Source organism: Montipora capricornis, chromosome 4 (assembly GCF_036669925.1).
Source record: "Montipora capricornis isolate CH-2021 chromosome 4, ASM3666992v2, whole genome shotgun sequence".
In the NCBI taxonomy this organism is placed as follows: domain Eukaryota; kingdom Metazoa; phylum Cnidaria; class Anthozoa; order Scleractinia; family Acroporidae; genus Montipora; species Montipora capricornis.
In genome coordinates this window covers 55,731,961-55,758,051 of record NC_090886.1, presented here as the reverse complement: position 1 = coordinate 55,758,051, position 26,091 = coordinate 55,731,961, and the positions used below count along the sequence as shown (strand labels likewise).

Here is a 26,091-nt window from a genome sequence, read left to right as displayed (position 1 = left end):
TTGGGCCCGAAAAGCCATTTGTGAAATTGCCAAGCGCTTGTTTTAGAAAGCCGATCTTTTAACATGTTTTCAAGGCAACAAAAAGAAAAATAACTGTGAAGTTTGACGAATTAAATCCTCTCCGTTCTTGAGATACCAAGGGAATTGTGACACCCGAAAACGCCCCGTAAAGTTTCGGGAGGGAAACGGGCCCCAGTCCCGGTTCCCAGTCGCACACGAAACATAGCCGTGAGCGCCTGGTTACCAATGTTAACTTTTCAAGATGGCGGGAATTTTGTTCTTGTTCAGTTCAAGTTATTAAAATTTTTAATTAATCATGATTGAGATACAGATTAGAGGCGTTGATGTTAATTTCCCCTTCCAGCCTTATGATTGTCAAGTATCTTACATGGAAAAAGTGATTCAGTGTCTGCAAGAGGTGAGAGTAGTGAAGTTTGAATGATCAAAATTAAATTACGTAAAAGGTAGAGATGCTAGCTGCCGAGGGGAAGGGAAATCAAGTGTTCAATTATGCTTGCGGCAATTTAACGGCGGTTCGTGCGTGAAATTGAAGGGAGATTTCAATAGGTCTTGTGGAGTCCCCTACTGGACCTCTCGAGAGAAGAAAGAAAACAATAGGTGGTTTTTACAGTAACGTCATAAAATTCTAGAATCAAAATTGCAAGGTCTTTTGCATTTTTATCTAAAAGAGGTTGAAAATGACCTAGAAATAAATATATATTTTTAACTTTACAGTTTCATGACCTCTTTTGGAAAGACAGCATTTTAAATTTGCGAATTGTCAGCTTGCATGACACCATGATGCAAAGCTATTTGGTTGAAAAAACACATGTAGATCTCTATTAATCTCAGCAGTTTGAGCCCTTCAAAAACATGAGGAGGTGTGTTCATACACATGTATTTTGTTGATTACCAGGCACCATATTGGTGGACCACATGGCGTCTCCATACAACTCTATAATCAGCTGTAAAGTTGCGTGAAATGCTTCAACAAATAACTCAGAAACGATGTATCGCACAGACCTGAAAATTGGAGAGGTCATTAAAAGATTTGTTACCTACAACATTCCTGCAAGTTCTTGGCCTTTTTCATGGACTGATTTTGAATCCACTTTCTTGTTGCGTGATAGTGAAACTATCACAACAAGAGAAATGAAAAACAGAGGATATCATACCACACTTCTTAATTCCTCCATTCACGCATAACCACATTTTATTGTGTGTTTGACCGCAATCATGTGTTCTGAAGATAAATGTGTTTTTGAACTCCTGCTTAGAGAGCTGCCTCGATAGTTCGCTTCAGGCTCACTCACTGCGGCAGCAATTAGGACTGTCACAGTAGGTAAAACTTGAGCAGTTGAAAAAAAGCCTTAAAAACCCAGACTTGGCCGGACTTGCACGGGACTTGCGCTGGTCAGGTATGAGATTGTCTATTTACCATCTCATATCCAACAAATGCTCGTCACATTAATTAAAATAATTTTAAGTAAGCAACCTCCTTTAATAACCTCCAGTTACTTCTCCTCTTCAAAATATGTTGCAGGGGAAAAACGGTATTCTTGAAAGTCCTACTGGTACTGGGAAAACTCTGTGTCTATTGTGTGCAACATTAGCTTGGCGAGAAACGTTTGTAGCTCAACTTCAGCTTCAACAGAGGGTTAGCACAGATCAAGGTGGATCAAATTATGTCCAGACACTTGGGGAAGAGTTGAAACAAGCTGCTAAAGGAGACTCTTGGGGTTCTTCAGATAGTGACAAAGGTAATTTGGATTGATCCTGCCCTTTCATTTTTGTTTTGCCTAGCACCTGTTATTTGTGCCTTTTGACAATTAAATCAAGCCTGTGAATTATCGATCTTGTCATCAGAGTCTGCTTTTCTTTTGGTCAGTGGCAAGAACATGGACTCTGGTCACTTCCAATTTATGGGCAGTCGCAGTGGAGGTCCATTTTTGTAACCGTTAACAACCACTTTTGTTTCAAATATCTGTGCATGCGTAGACAAGACGGAAGTCCATGATTTGCGGAAATCCTGCTTTGGCTGTGGCCAGAGTCCGCTTTCTTGGTGCTGACCAAAATAAAAGCAGACTCTGGGGACAAAATTGGTGAATTATATAAGTTAATATGACTAAGCATGTGCAAGAAAGAGGTTCCTTTTTTCGTTACCAGGCACAGTATAGTGACCCCTTTTTGTTAGTCTTTGTGTTCTGGCTAGGTGTTTCTCTGATTCTGTTTGTCCTGTCTAACCTCATCTGTATTTGCTAATCAAAATAAAAGCAGGGGAGGAGCAATGCCCTTCAGTTCATCCCAGAAATCAAAATCCAACCATTTTCCATGTTCTTTTTAGCTCAAAGCAAAGCAAAATTTTTTCATCAGTTTTTTGGGAACTTTGTTGAAAGCCATGTTTGAAACCACAAGCTTAAGTACCATACACTACAACAAGGTTTAGTGTTTGCTTTCTTGTTTATACTGCTAACAGCCATAATACAGTGTCAGCCACTGTAACACAAGAAAAATTCACCCAGTAATTTGAAGTAATGTGGATGACATCTTTAATGAAAATTTAAATATCAGAGATGGTATATTTTGAAAGGCAAAGTTTGAGGCAGTATGCTTTTGTTATTTGTGCTTTCCACTGGCTGGCTTGCAGCTGAATGGTTTTTCTTTCTTGGTAAATACAGCATCACTTTTTGAGGTTCCACGTATACTGTATGCATCAAGAACCCACTCACAGCTGTCACAAGCTGTGAAGGAACTTAAAAATACCATCTACAGGTATGTTGTTCATGGAAATATAAAGTCCTTAACAAAGAAAGAAAGGTTCCAAAAATCATTCTCATTTTGTCCTTCCTTTGTAAGAAATTTCCAGATGATTTCCCTCTCTCTCCTGGGTCAAGGGGAACCAGGAAAACCTCAAGATAATATTGCTAAGACCAAAACTACAATGTAATTTTTACATGGTGATGTTTTAGAAAAAAATTGAAGCTGTAAACCACAATGTATTCAAAACATAAGATTATCTTTTTTATGTCAGGCCAAAAGTCAGCATAATTGGGTCTCGTGAACAACTCTGCATTAATAATGATGTACTCAAACAGGAAACCAATTCTGCAAAGGTGAGAAAAGAGCCACAACTGAAGTATGCTGGGTTCTCTTTGTCAAAATAGTACTGTCATAACATTGCATCTGTTTTGTGTTTTACATATTTTGATAATAAATGGAGGTGCACATGTGTAAAGCTAAAGTTCAAACACGGAATTGTCCTTTTCACAACAACTTGGAAGGTATGAAAATGTATCTACCCTGACATTATAAAAAAAAAGATTCTCTCTGGTCAATTCTTGGTATTTTTTTAAAATTCTTGCAACTTTTCGAACAAGTTTTTGATCAGTTGTACATTGCTCTAATCAAGTAAAATGTCTTATTTATTTCCCTACAGCCAACAAAGCCAACAAAGACTTTACTCAAGGAATCCTTGACATTGAAGATTTGGTAGATCTTGGAAAAAAACACAGGTGTTCCATTTTTCCAACTATAGAACTAATAATGTTATTCTGATAATAATAATAATTATTATAAAAGGCTTATCACTTTGGTAAGAAAATTTGTACATGTACATGTATGTTGTGGTTTAATTCTGGTTCAGGTTTTTTATCCTTTATATTCTGCTATTTTGGTTTGTGATAATGATTGAGTACTGGTTAAAAATTAAGGGAAGCATATCATAAATCAAGAAAAAAGTAAACCATGACGTGTACATGTACCAGTGTGTGTGTGTGTGTGGATAATTTAGAACTCAGAACACCTTTTTTGACCTTCATTTTGTTAGGGTGTGCCCATATTACATGGCCAGAGAACTCAAGACAGGGGCTGATATTATATTTATGCCATACAATTATCTACTTGATGCCAAAGTGAGTAAAACAATTAACAATAATTCTGATTCATGAACTTGCATACATATTTGGCACAGTAATAGCTTTGGTAAATTTGGAGACCTTAGGAGAAGTGCAAGGCTGCAAGGAACACAGATGGAGTTTACTTCATTTATCAGTATGGACACCAAAAATATTTAAAGTTTTTAAGCACACTTGTGTCAACTGCATTTCATGGGGGGATTTGTCTGCAATATTGTTGTTTTAAATCTCTCATGACATTTTTTTGTTGGTTGTTTGTTTTCAACAGTCAAGAAAGGCAAATAGTGTGGACATAGCTGGTAGCATCATACTGTTCGATGAAGCACATAATGTGGTAAGAAATCATTGACTTGCTATAAATAATACAATATTATTCTATGAGGGCAGTCGCTGGTTATGAAGTGATAGATAACCAACGAGCAAGCCCGAGTAGAATAATAATTGTTTTATTAAAAACTCCAGGATCAACAACTCTTGTTTGGTGTTCCCGGGATAGTTGACTAAAGCATTGATTGCTGCCTAGGTCAATTCGGTCCAAAATGGCTTTTGCCAGCCATTTTTCCTCAGAGCTGCAAAAATGTTTTCAGGTCACTTTATTGCTGATGTGTTCCTTGACCAAATTAGGTAAAGCAGATACACAATATATGAACTGATAGCCTGTGTCCAGTGAGCCGATGAAAATGCTGGAAATCTGATATCCATAGTTCAATTTTGAATATTAATAGTCAATAGTCGGCTGCTTCACTCATAGAAGTCATCTATAGATTCAAACTGAAAGATTTTAAAGTCATTTTGACAATTGCAGTGGTAACTCTACTCATACTGTCTGCCAACTTAAAATTTTATATTTTATTTTTGTTTGGGTTAGAAAAACAAAGGAACTCTAGGATCATGCTAACCTAAACTCAATGACAAAATATACATGTACAATGTAGGAATTAAGGATCCCTGCTTGTAGTGGAATACCCTGCGAGCAGAGTCTCTTTCAATCTTCCTAGATAAGTCAGGAAGAGGAAGGTAGACTCTGCTCGCAGCCTCCACATTTCGTATTGAGCATGCGTTAAAAATTTAAATGTATTTGGTGTCAGTCACGCGTGACCAGTAGCCACAAAACCGCAAAATGAAGTCAGGATATTTTCGAACAACTCTGGCAAACACACGACAATCAAGGAACCATTTCATTGGAAACTCAAGATAGTCCATACATAATTTTTTACTGAAAATTTTATAGGTTTCTGTCCGACTAGTTTCTGTAACCGACACATTGATCATGTGCAAAAATTAAAAAAACAGGTTTGGATGAGGGCAAATCAAAGAATGTGGAGGAGGTGAGCAGAGTCTATTTTCCTCTTCCTGAGTTATCTAGCTAGGAAGATCGAAAGAGACTCTGCTCGCAGGGTAGTAGTGGAAGGAATAGAACTAAATATAACCATCTCAAGAATGCCAAATGAGGAGATGCACATTAGCCATCTGTTTACAACCATGGCTGAGAAGTTGAACCAGTGATTTCCTACTAGTGGCCAGAGGGGGGACGTGGACCTTGAAACTGTGGATTTCAAATCCAGCGCCATAATTATACATGTATAGCCTCTTAGCTACGCTGTTTCCCTTTCGAATAATAAATGATGTCGGGCTTATTTTATATTTCAGGAGAAAACATGTGAAGAAGCTGCTTCATTTGATTTAACATCATTTGACATTGCCTCATGTATAGAAGATGTATCTCAGTGTATAGAATTGATTGAGTGTCGTGAGCAGAATGAACGCGGTGTAGATGAAGGAGCAGGTGTGATAATTCAGTCACTGTGATGTAAATTTAATATTTAAATTGGTTTAAGCTAAAATTATAAAATTGACTAGTCTTCAGTTTATTGTAATAGTATTCAACTGACAGCCTAAATCCTTTGCTCTCTAATGTTTTATCCTTTTTGAGAGTTGAGTAATGTGGGGCTATAGAAAGAGTAAAATCAAAAAGGCAAAGTGTATTTGTTGTAGTTCAATTTGCACTTTGGTACAATTTATGCATAACTCATGTCAACACACCAGAACTTACTATAGCTGAAAAAGGTAAACTACTTTTAACAAAATCAACAAGGCACTTTTGTAGTTTTTAAAGGGTATCTGACAGATTATTGTGATGGTTTACAGCTTTACTAAAGTTTTTTTTTTGTTTGGTATTTTAAGCTGATGTGGATGTCAGTAAGGAAGATCTTGCCCACCTTAAATGTAAGGAATTTTACATTATTGCTTAATGGTCAGGCATTTTGGATAGTTCTTGGCAAGTCTTTGGCTTTCTGCTCTTGTAAATAATATCTATTAGTATCACCCAACTAGTGGGCTAATGCAAATCCTGCATTTTGATTGGCTACGCTACTAGAGGACTATTATTAATAGTTCTCGAGTAGCGAAAAGCGTGACGATTTCTTTCGTTTTATTCCCAAAACTAAGATTTCTTTAACTTGCATTTGCTAACTTTATTATTGCCTTTTCTGTCCGACTAGTTGGATGATACTAAAACAATTAGACCCTTCGCCCTCAAGGGCCACGGGTCAATATCCCATTCGGCCTTGCCTCAATTGGGCTATTGTTAAATAGACCTTATTCATAAATGGAGGCCAATTTATAATTCTTTTGTCCAAGTGCAAATTAGCCTACCAAGCCTCAGTACCATACAGTGAATTGAAAAGAATTCTTTCTCTAAAATGAGTGGTAGGCTAATTTGCACTTGAACAAAAGAATTATAAAATTTATGTGACCGCCAGTTATGAATAAGGTCTATGGCGTTATTTTCCTAAGAAACTTTGATGCTGCTTTGTGTGTGTTTAACTTTTGAATGGGCATTAATGTTTGGTACTATGGAATGAGTTTTTATAAGGAGATTGAAAAGCTTGTGTTGCAAGGGTTAGCCTATTTACTCTGATGAATTGGACTATTAATGCTCAAAACTTCTGATTCACAGTCAGTGGTCAACTGACTTGTATTAAATCAGGCTCTTGCAAATAGCTGGTTATAGTATTGTTACCGTAACCTGGGTTCGCTAACACAGAACGTGAAGAACACTTAATTTTTCACTTTTTAATATCATCTGCGAGCCACACACTCTTACAATCTGCTCTGCTATCACGACCACATGGCATGCCCCAATATGGAGCTACCATATATGGCCACTATGTCACACAGCAGTCCGTCACACTGCTCCCCTCCTAGATATATATCCTTCCAGGATAAGGAACATATAACAACAATGAAGAGGAAAAAAAACTTAAAAGTTCTTAACAAACTTCTCAACAACACTATGCCATGGTCCCTAAACAGTGCATCTGGCCACAAAGTCACTATATCTGAGGGGTCTTCTCCGACTCCTGTCTGAACGCATGAAGTTGTCTTGGCCTTTCTGCAGTGGTAAGGGTTCATCACTGGTAACGGGAACATTCCACCTAATTCGGGGGGGTGGGGGGGGGTTACGCCCTCTCCTCCGCGTACGACGGGATGCTGCGTTGCTTCTTGTGGTGTCGTCTGGCACCTCTTGGTGGGTAGATGCTCCTTCCGGTAATTTGCACCCTGTCATTCAGGTGGTTCATTGAACATTGCATCTCCGCAGTACTGCCAAAGCCTATATCTGTGCACAACCTTAGGCTTTGCCCGAGAGCCACGCTGAATCCTGTACACAACATCGTTTAGGCGTTCTACGACAACATACGGCCCTTCCCATAGCCGGCTCAGCTTTGGAGATTTGCCTTTCTTGTGTTGAGGGTTGTACAACCATACAAGTCCACCCTTCCCGAAAGCAAAAGCTTCACTGCGGATGTCTATCGTCTCTTCATTCGTTGGCTACCGGCCTGCTGGTGGTCTCATGTAAAGTCATGAACAGTCACTATCGATGCCCGCAATCTCTCCGCATACTCGAGATAACTTAGTTCCTCAATATCAGCTTGCGGCCGCCCCAAAAGCAGATCCAAGGGGACAGGCAATTCTCGCCCAAACATGAGCATTGCAGGGGTAAGCTTCATTGTCTCGTGCATGGCTGAACAGTATGACATCAAAAGTAGTGTTAAATGCAAGTCCCAGTCTTTCTGATGATCCTGAACAAATGTGGCCAGTTGATTCTCTAGAGTTCCATTGTAACGTTCAACCATGCCATCTGACTTAGGATGCAGGGCGGTTGTCCGTGTCTTATGGATCCCAAGGAAGGTGCAGACCTTCTGAAAGACAAGAGACTCAAAATTTCGTCCTTGATCAGAATGGAGCTTGGCTGGCACCCCAAATCTACTGAAGAATTGAGACTCTAGGACATTGGTAACAGTGATTGCTTCCTGATTAGGGTGTGTGTACGCCTCAGGCCATTTACTGAAGTAATTCATAGCAATCAAGATGTACTTGTTTCTGCTTTCCGCTTCTGGCAAGGGTCCCAAGACATCTATAGCCACACGCTCCATGGGCTCTCCAACATTGTACAGCTGAAGCGGCTATCTTGTTTTCACCCTTGGGCCCTTCCTAGGCGCACACGGGTCACATTTGTGGCACCATTCTTCAACGTCATGACGACAATGGATCCAGTAGAACCTTTCACAGACTTTGCCTAGGGTCTTTGACACTCCTAGGTGACCACCGACTAGACTATCATGCAGAAGCTTCAGCACACCGGCACAAAGTGCTGTAGGGAGCACCAGCTGCCACCTCTCTTCGCCACGCTCAGACGATTCCCATCGGTGGTACAGCACACCCTCCTTGAGAGCTAGGGAGTCGTCCTTCAATTCTTCTTGTCCAGTGATGGCAGACTTCAAGTGCAGCTCTGTGACAACTGGGAAGGTGTCGGCTGGCCTACTTCCTTTAGTGTCTGCATATAACTCTTTCTCCTCTTGACGCTGACAATGCGTGCAATTTGTTTCAAAGCAAGGACGCCGTGACATCACATCTGCATTCTGATGACCTTTGCCCCCCCGATATTCGATGCAAAAGTCATAGATTTGTAGTTTCTCCAACCAACGAGCCATCTGTCCTTCTGAGTTCTTGAAAGTGAGCAGCCATTGTAGCGAAGCATGGTCAGTTCTGACAGTAAACTGCCTTTCATAGAGGTAGGGGTGAAGATTCTCAATTGCTCTGACAACTGCCAGAAGTTCACGCCTAGTGGTGCAATAGTTGCGTTCAGGTCTGCTGAGTGCATGGCTCTAGTAGGCTATGACCCTCTACTCGCCATCCTGGACTTGGGAGAGAACTGCCCCTAAACAGACATTACTGGCATCCGTATCTAGTAGAAAGGGTTCCGTGGTGCGAGGGTACGTTAGAACCGGGGCAGACACAAGAGCCTTGAACCTTGAACTGCTGAAATGACTCTTCACAAGCCTTTGTCCACACAAATGATTGGCCCTTCTCAGTCAGTTCATGCAGGGGCCTAGCAACATCAGAGAATGACCGTACGAATCGCCAGTAGTAGGTGCACAATCCAACAAATCTCCTAACCTTCTTGGTATTTCGTGGCACAGTCCAGGTTTTAACTGCCTCTACTTTGTCAGGGTCTGTGATTACTCCCTCTGCACAGACTACATGGCCAAGGAACCTAACTTTGCTTTGAAACAGTTCGCAGGCTTCAACATCAGGTTGGTTTCTCCTAAACGGGAGAACACAAGTCTCAAGCATTCTAACTATCGCTCGAAGGTCGAGGCATGAACAATTACATCGTCAAGGTAAATTAAGCACCTCAAGTCCCAGAGTATGTTCTTCATAAGGTGCTCAAAAGTGGCTGGTGCATTGCACAGACCGAACGCCATGACATTGTACTGCCAGAGCCCATTTCCTACAGAGAAGGCTGTCTTCTCTCTTTCTTTCTCTTCCACTTCTACTTGCCAGTAACCACTCTTGAGGTCAAGGGGCGAAAACCAAGTGGAACCAGCGAGTTCATCAAGGGTGCTGTCTATCCTTGGTAGCGGATAGGGGTCCTTTTTCGTGAGCTCATTCAGTTTGCGGTAGTCCACGCAAAACCTTGTCGAGCCATCTTTTTTCTTGACCAACATGACAGGTGAGGCCCAGTGACTTACTGAGGGTTCAATTATGCCTTGTTTCTTCATATTCTCTACAGCTTTAAAGGCTTCCTCACGCTGTGCCAAAGGTAGTCTCCTTGGGTGCTGACGAACAGGGACAGCATCACTGGTGTTGATCTCATGTTTTGCTAGGCCAGTCTTGCCCAGATCTTGAGGCCCCTTTGATAAGATTCTTGAAATTCAAGCAGGAGCTTGTGGAACTGATGCTGTTGACCAGCATTTAACCCCTCCATGCTTCGGGCATAGAGGTCCTTTAAATGTTCTGGCAAGTCATCCCCTATCTATGACTTTAGAATCAAGAGTGAAGTTATGCTGTTGGTGAATGACACTTTCTACGGGTTCACAGCTTGCTACCTCAGTACCTTGACAAATTGTTTGTTGACCAGAGTCAACAAATTAATTGTTTGTTACCACTCTCTTTAAATTGTTTGTTACCACTCTCACAGGAACAAAGTCTTGTTGGGCATCAACCAGCGTCTTACCAACCTTAACATCAGATGGAAGCTTAGCAGTAAACGATGGGCCTACTGTTTCCCATGGTTCGCCAAGTGGATCATCCATGATCCTCGCCGCCACGAGGGTTTTACTGTGAGGAGAAATCAGTGTCTTCCACAGCTGTTAAACGATAACAGCGAGATAGTTGTCTAGCTGAGGGCTTATGAAGAAGGACTTCCTCTACTCCAATATGCAGGCTTCCTGCTCCAGCATCAACTGTACAACCATGAACCATCAAGAAGTCCAGGCCGAGTATGAACTTGTCGGAAATATCTACAACTAGTGTTTCATGGGAGAATTCTGTGCCTCCAATCTTTATCCTGAGCCATAGTTTACCAGCAACATTCGCTGTGTCCCCCGTAGCAGTTTTAAGTACACGCATGGTACCCTGTAAGCGAGATAGTGTACTCTCGCTCAGTACATCAGGTAGGACTACTGTGACATTAGCTCCTGTGTCAACGACCATGGGACAGATCACACCATCAATGTTTCCATTTACTGTCCCCCTTGTGGGACAACTGTCCAGTCATCATCATAACTTGTGGGGTTGAATTGACTGTTTGCTGGGCCGGTCTTAGCCCCTCAAGGCCGGCTTGCCTTATGTCCCATTCACACCAAACCTTAAACATGTTTTAAACATGTTTAGTTAAACACGGTTTTAAAGTGTTTTCTTTTTAAATCATGTTTACTGACTTTTGTCGACTGCAAATTTAGCACAGGTCAAAACATGTGTTGAAACAAACCTTTTCTGTGACTAATTTTCATTTTTTTAAACCCAGTTTAATTAAACATGTCTTGTTGGTGTGAATGGGGTATTAGTTTAAAGGAAGTTTATGCTGCGTCAGCACTTCTCTTGACCAGTTCACGCCAAGGTTCCAACAGTTTCGTTTAATATGTCCCCTCTTTCTGCAACCCCAACACTGTGGCCTGGTATCTGGAACCCCTTGATGAGGCTGACTGCGACCCTGGGAGGAGACCACTTCAGCAAGCAGCTCTTTGACTTGTGCCAGAAAATCATCCTGCCGGCATTCCCCATGACCAGGCTTCTCAGTTGAAGTTCCTTCTGCTGTGTCACAGTTCACTCCACGAGCCTAAAAGTCCTTTTGGCGAGATGCGAGCCGGTAAGATTCTAACTCCATAGCCAAGGTGAGAGCTGCTCAAAGGAACTGGGGACGACTTTGCTTCAATCATAGTCTGGTTTCTCCATCCAGGATAACATCAATAAATTGCTCCTTGGCCAGTAGATCCTTCATTTCTTCTGGCGCAGAAGGATAAGCCAGCCAAGCCAAGTTCTCTAAATCCTCGGCTAGCTCTTGTAGTGATTCGTCACGCTGTCTCAATCTACTTTTAAACTTGGAATGATGCAGTTCTTGCTAGTGCGCCGAACCAAATCTGCTCTCAAGAGCTGCAATCAACTCCTTATAGTCTTGGTGGGTATCTGATGGAAGATTTCCCAGTAGACTCAAGGCAGAACCTTTCAGGCTCGTCGCAAGGTAGTTACCCCTGCTCGTTGTTCCATTTATTCATTCCAGCGACGATTTCAAACTCATGTGCAATGTACGGTTTCCACTGTGATTTGCCGTCAAACGAAGGTGGTTTTTCAACCGGCCACTTTTGTTCAGAATGTCCACTGGAAGCTGAGAGAGGCATTGAAAACTTGGAGACCTCAGGTGAAAGGCTTGCTTTCAAAGGCGTGAAATTTTCTACTCTAACATGCATTTGTTTTTCCGCCATGTCCAGCATTTTGCTCAGTTTATCACTGAAAGTCTTCAGCTGTGAGTCGAACTTCTCTTGTGTCCCTTTGAGCCTTTCCTTAACATCTTCTTCGAAGGAATGTTGTTTTGAGTCAAGGAATTCCACCTTATTTATGAAATCTTCCTCTTCAGAGTCTATTTATGTCTGTGTAACTTGAGCTCAGTCTCCAGTTGCGATGCTTGATTATTGACACGAGTACCTAGTTCTTTGAAGCGTTGTGACAGTTCTTCTACTTGAAGTTCAGTTTTTAGTCCTTGTTGTTCCAGCCTGTTTTCTATCTCTTGGTTTTGTTTCTGTATGGACTGAAGTACTTTCATAATAGTGTCCAAGGGTTAGGGTTAGGGTTAGAGATGAGCGGCGAGACATTTTCATCCACAACCTTCACATCCTGCGTTTTGAGAACAATTTCCCTGCTTTCGTCGCTAATATCCGCGTCTGCTATCCTGCTCCTATCTATCTATCTCCTGCTATCACCACCACGTGGCATGCCCGAATACGGAGCTACCATATTTGGGCACTATGTCACACAACAGTCCGTTACAGTATTGATGACGTGGAATAATAATACTTCCCCCCAGTAATAATTATAATAATCACTTTATTTAAGTCTCAAGGATATTTAGCCAAGCACAAGTGCTCTTCAAATCAAATGTTGATTTTTGAGGAGAGGGGAAAACTGCAGTACCAGGTGCCAGGCCTGCTCCCCGAATGAATGGGATATAATTTGTAGAACAGCATATGTTGTTTCTTTAAATTAAGTTAAATCTGTGTATGTTTCAGTTGAATCCAAATGTTTCTTGTACATGTAATAACCATGAAACACTACAATGGTGGTCTATCTCCTGCCACTAAGCATCTCTCTGTGAAAACTTTGTTTCGTCAAACAATTTGGTGAAGGTGATCAACCACAGTGAGAGAGCTTTGCAAGCAAGTTATCCTTGAGAACAAATTGACAATTCACTCCTTCTTAGAGTGGTTAACTGATCTTTATCAATTTTTTGTGTTAAAACAAAATTATTTTTTATTGTTTGTATCACTAATACGTCAATTGATAATCTTGTGTTTTTTTTATGGTTGTGTCTGAAAAGCCTCTTCAGGCCCATTTGTATGGAGAAAAGTTGTTCTGGGTGAGAGGAACCGCTCAGGCCCATTTGTATGGAGAAAAGTTGTTCCGGGTGAGAGGACCCTCTCAGTCCAGTCTACTTTAGTGAGCATTTATATAAGAAAAGAACTGATCCTTTTGCCTGAGTCATGAGCTGCCTGTCTCAGTTTCGACCATGAGGAGACATGGAAAACAGGGCTCATGCACACATTCATTATTTTATAACTCACCCAGGGTAGTTTGGGCAGGTGGGTGACCCCCCTACCCAGGGCAAAGTTCTTTTCTCCATGTTAATGGAGCCTTAGTAGGGGATTGCTCTTTAAAGCATTAATTTAATGATTGTTTAATGATCGTAAAAATGCACATTAAAAATACACACAGTTATTAGAAAGGTTCTTTTAGACATTTGTCATTAACTGTTTAATTGTCTAACAAATAATTATTTTGCTGGATCGGATGTTTATTTGTAGCTCTGTTACACAAAATTAAATGTTATATTGCTAAACAAGCACATGATTTGTGGCCATTTTGTCTTGCAGCACTTTTTATTGAACTTGAAAGACTGATTGGTAGTCAGGATCTTCCAAAAAATGGGGATGGGTTGACGAAGCCTGGAAGGTTTGTTTTGCTTTTCAACCGAGGAAATTCACATGTAAAGCAAGTGAAAACATTGCCTACACTGTAAATTGTTGTAGGTGGTTCATTTAGATACATAATGAAAAGAAAGCTATTTGGCTATTATTATTATTGTTAAACATTGGACTTCTGTGGTGAAGATTAAAGAAATTAGGTTGATGACTATTTTGTCTATCCAAATTTAAGATTAGCCATTCTCCTTTCAGGTACAAAAAGTTGATTAGAGTAAGACTTCAATTGTATCTTCTGATTTACAGAGATATTGTCACTTGAACACTGTATTTTTCTTGGTCGTCACCTTGATTAGTAATTAATAAACTATTTAAACAATAATTATTATTATGCACTTTGATTGTCTTTTTGTTAGGATTTACTTGAAATATGCCCACATAATAATGTTTTTCTTTTCAATTGCAGTTTTATGTTTGAGCTTCTATCAAAACTCAATCTAAATTTCTCATCAAAAGATCAAGTTTTGGAGGTCCTAGACAAGTGTAATTCTGTACTGGTTGGAGGTAAGCATGCTATGGTTGATACATGCATGTGCATATAAAACCAGTGCATTTCGTTTTGTTTCATTATAACCTTTCATTTTTAATATTTTGTTTCTGTTTATCTACCTCTGTTTTAATTTAAATGCAGATACAAGAAAATTTAAAGGAAAACATTTCGCATTGCAGAAATTTTCTGATGCTTTGCAGGTACTGTTATGAGTTTGTTAGTCTCCAATATGTAACTAATTCATCTCTTTCCTCCAAAGACAGAGTCACACGCTAATAATAATAATAATAATAATAATAATATTGTATTTTCTTGATCAACTTTCTTTCAGGTTATTTTTAGTAAGAATCCTTCGCAAAGCTGTGCAAAATCAGATTCATCAAACTTGTTTAAGGTACTTGTTCTTAGTCTGTATTTAAATAAGCCTACAATATTTTTATGACAAACAAAATTACATTACGATCAAAGCAGTTTGACTCCTTATTGTTTTTTCATTATCTTTGTTTCAAGGTCCATATTCAACTTGAGGCAGACAGCAACAAGAAAAAGAAAAATCTTGATGTGTGGACGACAGGATCCAATATTTCCAAACAAGGCACTTAAAAAAACTATCCCTGAGACAAATCGTCTTAGGGATTTGCCTTTTAGATGTCTTTTTTACTGCTGCAGCTGTGCTAGTGATCACTTAATTTCTTCAAAGAAAAAAGCTGTAAATTATAACTTACATTAACTTTGATAAATTAAATGTATGTTTTGCTCTTAATTTTACATGTACATATAGGTCGCACATTAAGCTACTGGTGTTTTAGCCCAGGACACTCTATGAGAGAACTGGTGTCATATGGATTGCGTTCAGTTGTGCTGACAAGTGGAACTTTATCACCACTCTCTTCATTCAGAGCTGAAATGCAAATGTAAGATGTACAAATATAATTTTATTGGCTTAAAGGAGGGATTTCAAAGTCTGTCAGCTACAATAATGCAACTGCTTAGTGACACATTAATTTGATTTTTTTTTTTTTCAACTCGAGGTTCCTTGTCTGGTTTTGTTTTTCAGATCTTTCCCAGTGCAACTTGAAAACCCTCATGTGATTGAACGGCATCAGATGATGGTGGGTGTGGTTACTAAAGCACCTGATGGAGCCACTTTAAATTCCTCCTATGAGACAAGGTAAGCACATTGTATGAAAATTAAGGAACCGGGTAGTTACTCTTATGTTCTGTTAGAGTGGTTTTCAATTGAGTGTCGAAAGGAATTATTATTAGTGAATTACTCAGAAGTGAAACCAAAACCAATCATGGCTTGCGCATGCACATTTTCCTGCACTTTGTGTTGGCTACGTGCAATTACTTTGTGTTTTGATTGGTTTACTGGATTGTCTCAGTCCTTTTTGATTGGGCAAAGTAATTACTTTGGTTTTGGTTTTGGTTTTACGACACTCATTTGAAAACCGCTCTAAATGGCAAAAGCTATTAATTTACATGTGTGAAGATCTTGGATGTTCAGTTGAATAATTTTGTGGTAAAGTACAGCACTGTAGTTTTAGTTCATGGTGCGTTGGGTTCAAGCAATATCACATCTGTTCAGCCAGTGACGTTTTTGTCCCTGTATGTTATGGTCTTGTTGGTGCCTTAAGCAAATGCTCCTGGAATTGAGTTGTGATCCTTTTAAATTATAATTATATCGGTTGCAAGTTCTTCATATTATTTAAATTAATCTGCTGTGGTTTTTCTGATTATTTTCCATAGATTCACTGTAGAGTACATGACAGGATTGGGAAACGCTATTGGTGAGGAAATTGCTTGGGGTTTTGTAATCCTAAATTTGTTTTTAAAATGTTCCAATAATATTCTTATTGTTTAAACAGTTAATTTCACAAGGACTGTGCCTAATGGACTGCTAGTGTTTTTTCCTTCTTATCCCGTTATGAACAAATGTTTGGAACATTGGCAGGTAAACTTAAAAACCTCATTCATTGCTCCATCTTGATACGTTGTTCCACTTTTGGTAGACATGACAATTTTTTTTTACTTGACAGAACAGTGGAACTTGGTCAAGGTTAGAACAACACAAACCAATTTTTGCTGAACCCAGAGGAAAACTAGACTTTGTTGAGGTGTGTGTCACTATGCAGCTATTCTTTGCTAAAATCATACAAGAACGATTGCCATTCATGTTTCCTTTTTATGCATAGACCATGGGGAGATTCTACGAGAAGATTAATGATCCAAACTACAATGCTGCAATTTTTTTCGCTGTCTGTCGTGGAAAGGTAAGAATGAAAAAAGTAAAAGTAAAGTGGTGCATTTATATAGCACCCTTATCACTAACGTCTCAAAGGCGCTTTACAATGATCAATTTACCCTCAGCAGACTGGAAGCAGATACAGGCGCAAATTGCAGCCGCTTCTAAGCAGTCCATGCATGCTGGTACTAACTGGTTTTAACTCTATGAAAGCGTTGTGCACAAAGAAGCCTTCAGTGTACACTTGCACTGAGTTTTGTGTAGGAAGGATAATTATAGCCTTTGGACCTCTTGAATAGGGGTCTCTTTTATCTGCATAATTCATTCTATGACACTACTTACCAGCAATAAATTAAGCCATTGCAAAAAAAGCCTGAAAACATCCTGGCTTGAACAGGGCTCAAATCTATGACCATGCGATTGCTCTGCACTTTCTTTATATGTAGCAACTGAGCTCACCTTTTACAATATAACTCGAACTCGCAAGCAACTGAGCTCCCGGTTGGCTTGATGGCTCAGTTGGTAGAGCAAGTGCAACACAATCACACAGTCTTGGTTAACCACGGAACACTCCATTTGTTTACCTCTTTTGTGATAACAGAACACGTGTGTCATCTGCGGTAAAGCAATAATAGTGTTTTGAAAACAGGTGTATTGCCAAAAAGGAAGATTTCACCGTTTTGTGGCTTACCTAGCTATAGTTGTCCAATCATTTTGCTACATGTAATGCAAGCTGTATGTGTTCAGTGTTTCTACGCATTAGTACAGTTTCAGGTGCCGTGTTTATTTGTCAAGCCTGTAGGACATAACTTTGTAGAGTTCTTCCCTTGGAGTGGCGCTATTGCCCTTTTCTTTTCCGTTTTAGTCTTATCTAGTCTTTTGCTGTAATTCTCATTGATTATTTGGCTATTAAATTTTGTTTGTATCATGCGGCACTTTTTTCTTCACTTTTGCCATTCCCTACCTCATTTACTCTTGCGGCTCGGTCACACTTGGGTGTGCGCCAAGTTGAAGCATGGACTTTTTCAGGCTCTCCTCGTAACTGCTTAGGTTAGTTGCTGCTTAAATTGGTGATCTCCATCTCTCTCAATTCCTGCAGTTCAAATTAAATATGTGTAAAATTTCATATCTTATTTAAATATCATTCATGATCATTCCAGCGAGAATTATTGTTAGCTTTGTTAACCCTTTCAGCCCCATGGGGTTCCCCATTGACGAGTAAAATCGTCTGGCGTTAGACAGAGTAAAATCTATAAGTGGCACTATTGGGAGTGAAAGGGTTAAATGTACAATTTCAGGTCAGTGAAGGATTGGACTTTGCTGATACAAATGGAAGAGCTGTGGTAATAACAGGACTCCCATTCCCACCAAAAATGGATCCAAAGGTAAGCATTAAGCCTAAGATGTAATGTTAAAAAAATGGGAGGTAATTCAGTTAGGACATGATTATGATTACTTTATCAGCGATCAGTTATTTTGTGTCTGGAAAATTGTACCTAGAACCTATGATTTTCAACATATCTTGGAAGAATTCAGGCAGCAGGTATTCTGTGATTTTTTTAAAAATGGCATAATGTTATTGCTGTATATTACAAAAACCTGTTTTTCTTTTTGATATTAGGTTCGATTAAAGATGTCTTTCCTGGATGAAAACCTCCAAAAAGGTGGAAGCTCAACCAAGGTTTGTGCCAGATATTGAGCATCGTTTTCATTTATTTCATGAGTCCTGTCCACATGTATTCGGGTATTTTTGAATCAGCGACGTTTTCTCTCCTGATTAAAAAATTTTCACATCCACACGTATCTGGATTCATTCTAGTATCCAGGACTCCTCTGTTGTTTTTTGTGTTCCACAGGGGTTAAGTGGAAGGCAATGGTACCGTCAACAAGCTTCCAGGGCAGTTAATCAAGCTGTGGGTCGAGTCATACGTCACAAGCACGATTTTGGTGCCATATTACTGTGTGATGTTCGTTTCACGTACCCGGATGCTATTCAGCAGTTACCCCATTGGATGCGACCTTATGTCAAAGTTTATAATGAGTTTGGTGCATTGCAAAGAGATCTCATACATTTTTTTCGTGGAGCTGATAAACTGGTACATGTCCTTCTATCAAGTAGTAGCGTTTGCAGGTCCACAGTTGTATTTCAACTTGACTATTCTTGCTCATCTGTGTTCTCTAGGAGGTGTGGGATCTCCTGTCACTTAACTGTTTTCATATAAATATACACTGTAGTTTATTTTAGCCTGCTATCTATCAAGTTCTCTCGCTGATGCTATTTCTTTCTCTTTTTTAAATGTGCAACACTGTGTTTGTCAATAGAGTTTCAGTTTTTCTTTTACCAGTTTAATCGAATTGTTATCATTCTCTTTTGTGTACATGTGTTTTTTTCTTTGTAGGTGGACAAATCCTCCATGAAGGTCAAAACTTTTAAAAACCATTCTGTCAAAACAGAATCTTCATCCACAGTTTCTTCGTCTACCGGACAAAACATGCTTATTGCCTTGGCAGGTGACAAAACTGAGCAAAAGAGTAAACGAGGAGATGTGGCGGCTACAGGATTGAAGATAAACAACTCGTGTAGAGATGGTACAGGTGGTTTGCAAAAACGTAATCCTTCCTTGTACTTGTACATGTTCATTGCCGTGACTTTAACATCTTCAGTTCCCACGGCCTGCTCCCGTCTGACCTTGTAGCTCAGTCGGTAGAGCAGCGGTGATCTAACCCGAAGGTCGTGGGCTCAATTCCCACCCTGGTCAGGTTTTTTCTCTGTCCTTGTGTGGGCCCATTTCCATTAGCAGGGCTAACGCTCACATGGTTCATATGGGGTAGAAACCTAGCACTTCACATTACACTCCAATCAGTTAAGTCTGCTCAAATATAAGTGCTTCACGGCCAACGTTTGCAAAAACGTAATACTTCCTTGGAGATGGTATAGACCTGCTTGATTTTATTGTTTCGTTCATCCACTTCAGATTCTGTTGTCATACCCTGTTGGCTTGCCTTTTTTTCGTTTGCATTTTGCCTGCTGGGAGGAATGAATAGTTTATCAGACAGTTTCTCTCATCTACTGTCTGAAATACTGGTTGGCCAAAAGCTTGTAAACCTGGAAAGGTGTATTCTTTGCGGACCACAGCTGAGATATTTAATTCACTCTCTACTCTTTGTCTAGTGAATTCCGAGACCAAACACAAGATTTGCTGCTGTGGTCTCTCTTCACCGAAAAACAGCCACCAGAAAAATGCGTCCAACAGTTCCTTAAATTGTCAACCAATGGTGATATTTCCTTTTCGGGTTTTTTCCCTTCGTAGCACCAGTTTCATCTCTTCGTCTCAAGTACGAATACAAGTCAACAGTTTCAAGGGAGTGTGTGGACACAATGAATCGAGCCAGTTTGATTGATTCCTTAACTAATTCAGAGGTAAAATTGCTTTGCTTCTTCTCTTCTTCAAAATGATGCATTTTATAAAACACAGAGCCAAAATCGAAGTGATTTCTTTGGACAATAAAAAAGATGCAGCCGGGCAAATAATAAATTATCCATTAGCCTTTGATTGGCCGAGACTGTGGCATTGGATTTTTAAGCCAATCACCAAAGCAAGTAAGCTTTTTAGAGCGGTTTTCAAATGAGTGTCGTAAAACCAAAACCAAAGTAATTACTTTGGCCAATCAAAAAGCACGGCGACAATCCAGTAAACCAATCAAAACTCTTACGATTGGTTTTGGTTTCACTTCTGATTGGTTGAAAAAGTGGCGCGAGAACTTTGAACCAATCACTGAGTTAAGTAATGCAAAACCAAAGCAATTCGCTAATTACTTTCGACACACAATTGAAAACCGCTCTATCCGTTGAAGTCATTATTGTTATTGTGTTGCAGAATGCTAAAGAAGTCAACTCTCAACAAAACACTCCTGAACCGAAGGTAAGTGAAACTATCAACTTAGGTAAAGTCTCTGTTACGAGCCTAGAGAGGCCCATCAGGCTGGCGCTTATCTTCGGTTTCGGTACCATGAAGGGACTAGGAGTATTTCTACTCCCTCCTGGATGGGATGCTAGTCCATCGCAGGGTTACCCCCGGCATTTTCGCCGGCACCCATTTATACACCTGGGTGGAGAGAGGCACCATGAGAGTAAAGTGTCTTGCCCAAGAAAACAACTTAATGTCCCCGGCCAGGACCCGAACCCGGACCACTCGATCCGCAGTCGAGCACTCTAACCATGAGGCCACCGCGCCTCCCTGGGGGGATAGGAGGGCTTGAGTGGAAAGGGAAAGGCCCAGTCGGACCACCATTCAGGGTCTTAAAAAATTAATTTCAAAATGCTGCCCTTTAATTCCATCTACAAATGGTTAGAAGCTCTAGGCTTGGGTTTTATTATGGACAATGAACTGAAGGACCCCTCTCACAACAGCCTTTCAAAATTCATAAACTCACTCTGTTGAGTGACTAAATGTTCGGAAATATTAGCGTGTGCTATGTTTAGGGTGTCCACATCTATTTTTTTGTAAAGAGATGTTTGAAAGCAATGATTAAAATGTCATTCAGGCAGGGTGTTAGTTTGAGGCCGGAGGCCCGACGTTTTGTCCGGTTGTTTACCATTTCGCATTCGCTACTTTGACGCTATAACTTGTCCAAATTTGTAGATTTGTTGGCTTCTTTTTTTCCTTTTTGTTTTTGGACTTGGGTATCTCAGGAAGCCACGGGCTTAAGAAGCACGATACCATCACTCGCAATAAATCCTTCAAACTAACAAGAAGTCACATCGCCTCATTTTGCTTACCAAACAGAATAATCGATCTGTTGGCATTGGATTCCCGCGATAAATTTAGTTTTCTTATTTTTTCTCCAAACCTACAGAATACACTGATGATATAAACAGCGTTTCTGAGAGTTTCGTCAGTAATTTATTGGGCATCCAGGGTTGTTTACCATTTACAAAAAATTCCGGAAATTTCGGTGGAAATTTCCATCGGGTGTAAAACGTGTTCCGTTTAACTCAGGTCCGTTTGCCGCCCGATGATCGCGATTTTATGCGCCAAAATTAAAAATATGGCCATGAATAGCCTGGAACTGGTAAGACCTTTCAAAACTTGTAAATGGAACACACATTTCCATCGGAGAGTTTCCAACGGGAAAACAGGACTACCTCTTCAGAAGTTTCGTTTATTCCGGAAATTTTCCAGTGAAACGAACCAAAAACGTGTGTTCCATTTACATCCCAACCGGAATTTCCGGAATTTCTTGGTAAATGGAAAACGCACCAGGTCTCCTTGCTGATTCGCTCCCGAGGAATTTGCTATTGGACTTGCAACGAAAATAACCCTTTCCGGTACTTTCATTAGGGAGCTTAAGTACACGCGTTTTTGAGACGCGGACGGCAGCCGGAAGAGAACATTTCGCGTTCCAGGGTAGTGGTGTCTCCCAGATTTTTATACTAATCATCTCTAATCGATAAAAGATACTTAGCAATGTGAATCTGGTTGTGTGAGGACAAGTGAAAAGGGAAAACAGCTCACTTCTGGTTGCCGTCCGCGTCTCAAAAACGCGCATGCTTAAGCTCCCTATTATGAAATCCAGTACTTTGAAAAGCTATCGAAAACCCTGTTCAGGATTGGATTTTGAAATCAGATTTTCAAAATATTTACACCCCACAGGAGAGGACATTGTCAGAAATTATCATGAAGAGGAAAGAAACAAATGTTCGATCCAGGCCGAAAAAAGCGATCAAGGTAAAGGAGACTTTTGCAGCTGTAAAGACAGTAAACAAGCTGTGAAGTTGGTGGAGGAATAACTTCCACTTTTGTCCCTCAGATGTGCTGCTATTGAAGAGTGACTGATTGATTGACGGTCCAGTTTAGACGGAAGTTACAGGGCATTTTGAATCACGTTACATTCTCTTGTTCTGAAATGTACCTTTGCCAGGGCATAGCCAAAAGAAAGGCCACACCCTTTGACCCCATGTAGGAACGAGGCTGTTATGGAGGTGTTTCTGTGCTGGTGGCAAATTTATCTTCAATTTTTGGTGTGTTTCGAATTTTCAGGTTGTAAAAGTCAAAGCGGAAATTCCGAATGAGGTCGGTGTATTTTGTGAGATTTCTTCTTTGACAATCGGCCAGTTAATATTTAAACACAGAGGACTTCTTTCCGTGTTTACATAGCCTAATCTAAACACGAAGGGGAGATATGACAGTTGTGCGTCTCGGGTTTTTCAAAACTGTCGAGAATTCTCCCAACTCCCCGATTTAGATGAGGCTATGTAAACACGGGGAAAAGTCCTGTATTGCTTTTATAAAATGTTTCTCAAAAATAATTCGACGAATGAAGGAAAATGCTGTTTTTTTACTTCGTGATTGAAACAGATTTTCTTGATACACGCCGGCTCATATATCCTACCAGCCAATCAAAACGCGCGTCTCACAACGCATAACCAATCAAAATTCGCGTGATGTCACAACCGTGTTTACATATTCTCATCTAAACGCAGCTATTGACCAAAAAGATTGCGCGTACTATCCTAATTACTTTATTATAATAATGGTTTCAGTTGCAATCTTTTGAGTGAAAATGAGGCTTGACGTTGTTTTGCCCTGATCTCCCAGCTTTTCTCAGTGAAACGCAACTAGTTAATAGTAGAACTTTAAAACATAGTGAACGTTGTGTCAAAATAATGTCAACGCGAGCCTGGTTGCCACGCATAATAATCATAATCATAATAATAGTAACTTTATTGTACACTACAAAACAAGATATATAGGTGTTACTTACAAGAATCTATGTAAACGTTGAAAATCTGTATGCATATATATAAAACTATAAGTTCGAGGGATTGCTCCTTAGGCTAAATAGCCAGAAATTGAATTGGGGAGATTGCTGAGTACACCACCGTAAAGAGATCTGTTCTCAAACTATGTGAAAGTAAAATGAGTCGTAAATTCCCATTGAAATACCTTCAGTGTTTAAATCTTTATTGCACATATGACATTCGCAGAAATGTGGTCTTGTGTTTATCGTTTCACTGATAGTCAGTGGTACTATTTTAGGACGGATTGCAGCAAACGCTTCCACCCTCAAAGGAACAGAAACTCAACGAGGCAAAGAAGTATATACTAAAGGTGAGGTGCCTAGGGAATTAAATTTGACCAAATTTGTTACTTTGACCATCAAGCATAGAAGAAAGATTATTACGTTTATCAGTTGGTTGGCGACCTGGGGTCGGTTGCTCGAAGCCTAGTTAGCGCTAATCGTTGGTTAAGAGGTATCAAAACCTATTTATTTCCATGGTATTTAACGCTCGTTAGCGCTAACCTTGCTTCGAGCAACCCGGGCGAGGCGTTTGGCATATCTGACTTGAGTTGGTGGACTCTCTTGCAGCCTTCATTTGAAGAGATTTCGATGTCGCTGCTAAACGACTTGAATATCTTTGCAGGTGAAACAAGCATTGAGTGATAATCATTATAGAACTTTCTCGCAGATCTTGGCGGACTACAAACAAGTATAAATCTTTTCCTCATCTCATTTTTGTCAAACATATATGTTAACTTTCATACTTTGGTTCCATACCGTTTTTACCAACCTATTGTATTGCTTCCAACCGAGTCTCTTAATAGTTGTTCCTTTATTTTGATCTTTTGCGTGGCGTTTTTTAGACTCGCAACTTGGAATCTCTTATAGATGGTCTCAGACCGCTCTTTACGAGGACTGAAGACCAATATCCGTTATTGCTCGGTAAGCTTCGTCGTCTGTCTTAATCTCTTTTGTTGTGATTATGACGTTTTTATTAATTTTTGTCAATTGTCGAACGTTTTTTACTTCATCAGGCTTCTCAAGTTACATCCGTGATCCAGCAGATAAAATGCGGTTTTTTGAAGCGTACGCTGATATTACAAACTCAGGTTAGGAATTCTCTCGGCTGATTTAATGTTTAATTACATCTGCTCTCAACTAATAAGACACCAGACATGAAAAATGTGCAACAGATGAGCCATTTCCTAGTTCATGTCTCCTCAAAGCGAGTCTAAGTGCGAAATTTTTGTGATTGTAATTAGTTATACTTTACATGTAAATGAAAACTAATTTTCATGAGAAAAACTTCGCACTTAGACTCGCTTTGAAGAGGAGGCAGACATGAACTGGGAAATAGCCTATTAGAATGTTGTTTGACAAGCCATGGCACTCCTGGTTATCACGACTCATTATCTATTTTCATCTTCCATCTTTTACTCTGCAAGCACGAGATAAAATATTTTATCTATTAAAGCAATTAGTTGGGCATTTTTTGTTTAATTAAAGCAATTAGTTATGCATTTAAAGACTGTTAAATATTTTATGAATGGTATAATGCCTTAAGATTCGTTTTCGTTGGCGACACGAGCCAAGAGGGTAAGAACAAACGACATACTTAGAGGCATTAACTAGTTGTTAATTAGTGTCTTGTAATGAAATAAAAGATGCTAATTGTCGACACGCTTTTAACTTTACAAATGTTGTTTGTGCGTGCGTTTCTAGTAAACACCTGCTTGAATACATCAGTAATTCTTGGCGTGTAAAAAAGTTTGGAAATTTATGTTGCAGTTGATCGGTATACGTGAGTAATTAAAAAACTTTCGTCGAGGCTTTTTTCTTCCCACTCAGCTCTGATCTTTTCTTTTGTGTTATAATTCATTGATTGTGAAGTTAGCTTCCATAGCTAGCCACGATAAGATAAACATGTCTTTTTTTGTCTTGCTAGATGTCCCACCAGAATACATGGCAGGCCTTAAGATTAGAAAGAGGGAAGAGTCGCTATTGGACAATAGTACGTCAACCATACTTGACTAGCTACCCATCCCCTCGTAGTGCATAAAATATTCCATTCAAAAAAAGGCTATGCCTAGGACCCGGGGGGGGGAGGGGGACTACAATTCGCTTTTGTCACCGTCCCATAATGCAGTACATTTTATAAAAACAATACAACTCTTATACTCTTGGGGCTGTACCATGCTTCAGTGAACTGGATATCCATTGTTTTTATGCAAAGAACCCCCAAAACGGACTGTATTTTGGGATTGGTGAAAAAAAGCGAACAGGCAACGATTGCCTTGCGAGGCAAAGGTCTTCCTTCTTCATTATAACAATTCGATTTAGTATCAAATTAACAAATTGATGTCAGTTTTTCATGCGTCTGTCCTGTTATTGATCATGAATTTCGTCGGGAATTTCTGCCCCCAATCAATAGGCCTTTTTCGATGTATTAAAATTCAGCTTGCAAGAGAGGTTTAGAGGACAAACGACAAAGGAAAGTGGATGATACGCAAATATTTGTCACATTCAGTCCAAGGTGTTTCTATTGTTTTTTTTCCTCACTGCCTCACTATCAAGCTGAATATTTGATATTTTGAAAATGGCCTATTATTTTAAAACAGATGT

General features: G+C 39.8%; 1 protein-coding gene across 2 annotated transcripts in view; it reads left to right on the top strand.

Moving 5' to 3' along the window:
* The first annotated feature begins 242 nt into the window (after positions 1 to 242).
* The window catches only part of LOC138047567 (regulator of telomere elongation helicase 1-like), a 26,386-nt gene continuing 537 nt past the window's right edge, over positions 243 to 26,091 (top strand). The window contains exons 1-34 of one of the 2 annotated variants that reach the window (XM_068894471.1): positions 243 to 418; positions 1,544 to 1,760; positions 2,679 to 2,772; positions 3,032 to 3,113; positions 3,221 to 3,281; positions 3,437 to 3,512; positions 3,827 to 3,911; positions 4,183 to 4,248; positions 5,565 to 5,700; positions 6,099 to 6,140; positions 13,844 to 13,922; positions 14,358 to 14,455; positions 14,583 to 14,641; positions 14,773 to 14,835; positions 14,952 to 15,036; positions 15,223 to 15,355; positions 15,499 to 15,612; positions 16,191 to 16,231; positions 16,310 to 16,395; positions 16,481 to 16,558; positions 16,637 to 16,714; positions 17,985 to 18,071; positions 18,308 to 18,367; positions 18,543 to 18,782; positions 19,086 to 19,281; positions 19,998 to 20,107; positions 20,565 to 20,609; positions 22,341 to 22,415; positions 22,728 to 22,760; positions 23,727 to 23,798; positions 24,113 to 24,178; positions 24,333 to 24,411; positions 24,504 to 24,578; positions 25,415 to 25,480. In XM_068894471.1, the coding sequence (XP_068750572.1) occupies positions 317 to 418; positions 1,544 to 1,760; positions 2,679 to 2,772; positions 3,032 to 3,113; positions 3,221 to 3,281; positions 3,437 to 3,512; positions 3,827 to 3,911; positions 4,183 to 4,248; positions 5,565 to 5,700; positions 6,099 to 6,140; positions 13,844 to 13,922; positions 14,358 to 14,455; positions 14,583 to 14,641; positions 14,773 to 14,835; positions 14,952 to 15,036; positions 15,223 to 15,355; positions 15,499 to 15,612; positions 16,191 to 16,231; positions 16,310 to 16,395; positions 16,481 to 16,558; positions 16,637 to 16,714; positions 17,985 to 18,071; positions 18,308 to 18,367; positions 18,543 to 18,782; positions 19,086 to 19,281; positions 19,998 to 20,107; positions 20,565 to 20,609; positions 22,341 to 22,415; positions 22,728 to 22,760; positions 23,727 to 23,798; positions 24,113 to 24,178; positions 24,333 to 24,411; positions 24,504 to 24,578; positions 25,415 to 25,480 (3,079 nt within the window). In that variant the 5' untranslated portion in view covers positions 243 to 316. The remainder of the gene's footprint in view (positions 419 to 1,543; positions 1,761 to 2,678; positions 2,773 to 3,031; positions 3,114 to 3,220; positions 3,282 to 3,436; positions 3,513 to 3,826; positions 3,912 to 4,182; positions 4,249 to 5,564; positions 5,701 to 6,098; positions 6,141 to 13,843; positions 13,923 to 14,357; positions 14,456 to 14,582; positions 14,642 to 14,772; positions 14,836 to 14,951; positions 15,037 to 15,222; positions 15,356 to 15,498; positions 15,613 to 16,190; positions 16,232 to 16,309; positions 16,396 to 16,480; positions 16,559 to 16,636; positions 16,715 to 17,984; positions 18,072 to 18,307; positions 18,368 to 18,542; positions 18,783 to 19,085; positions 19,282 to 19,997; positions 20,108 to 20,564; positions 20,610 to 22,340; positions 22,416 to 22,727; positions 22,761 to 23,726; positions 23,799 to 24,112; positions 24,179 to 24,332; positions 24,412 to 24,503; positions 24,579 to 25,414; positions 25,481 to 26,091) is intronic. The other variant, XM_068894472.1, reaches the window with a different exon arrangement.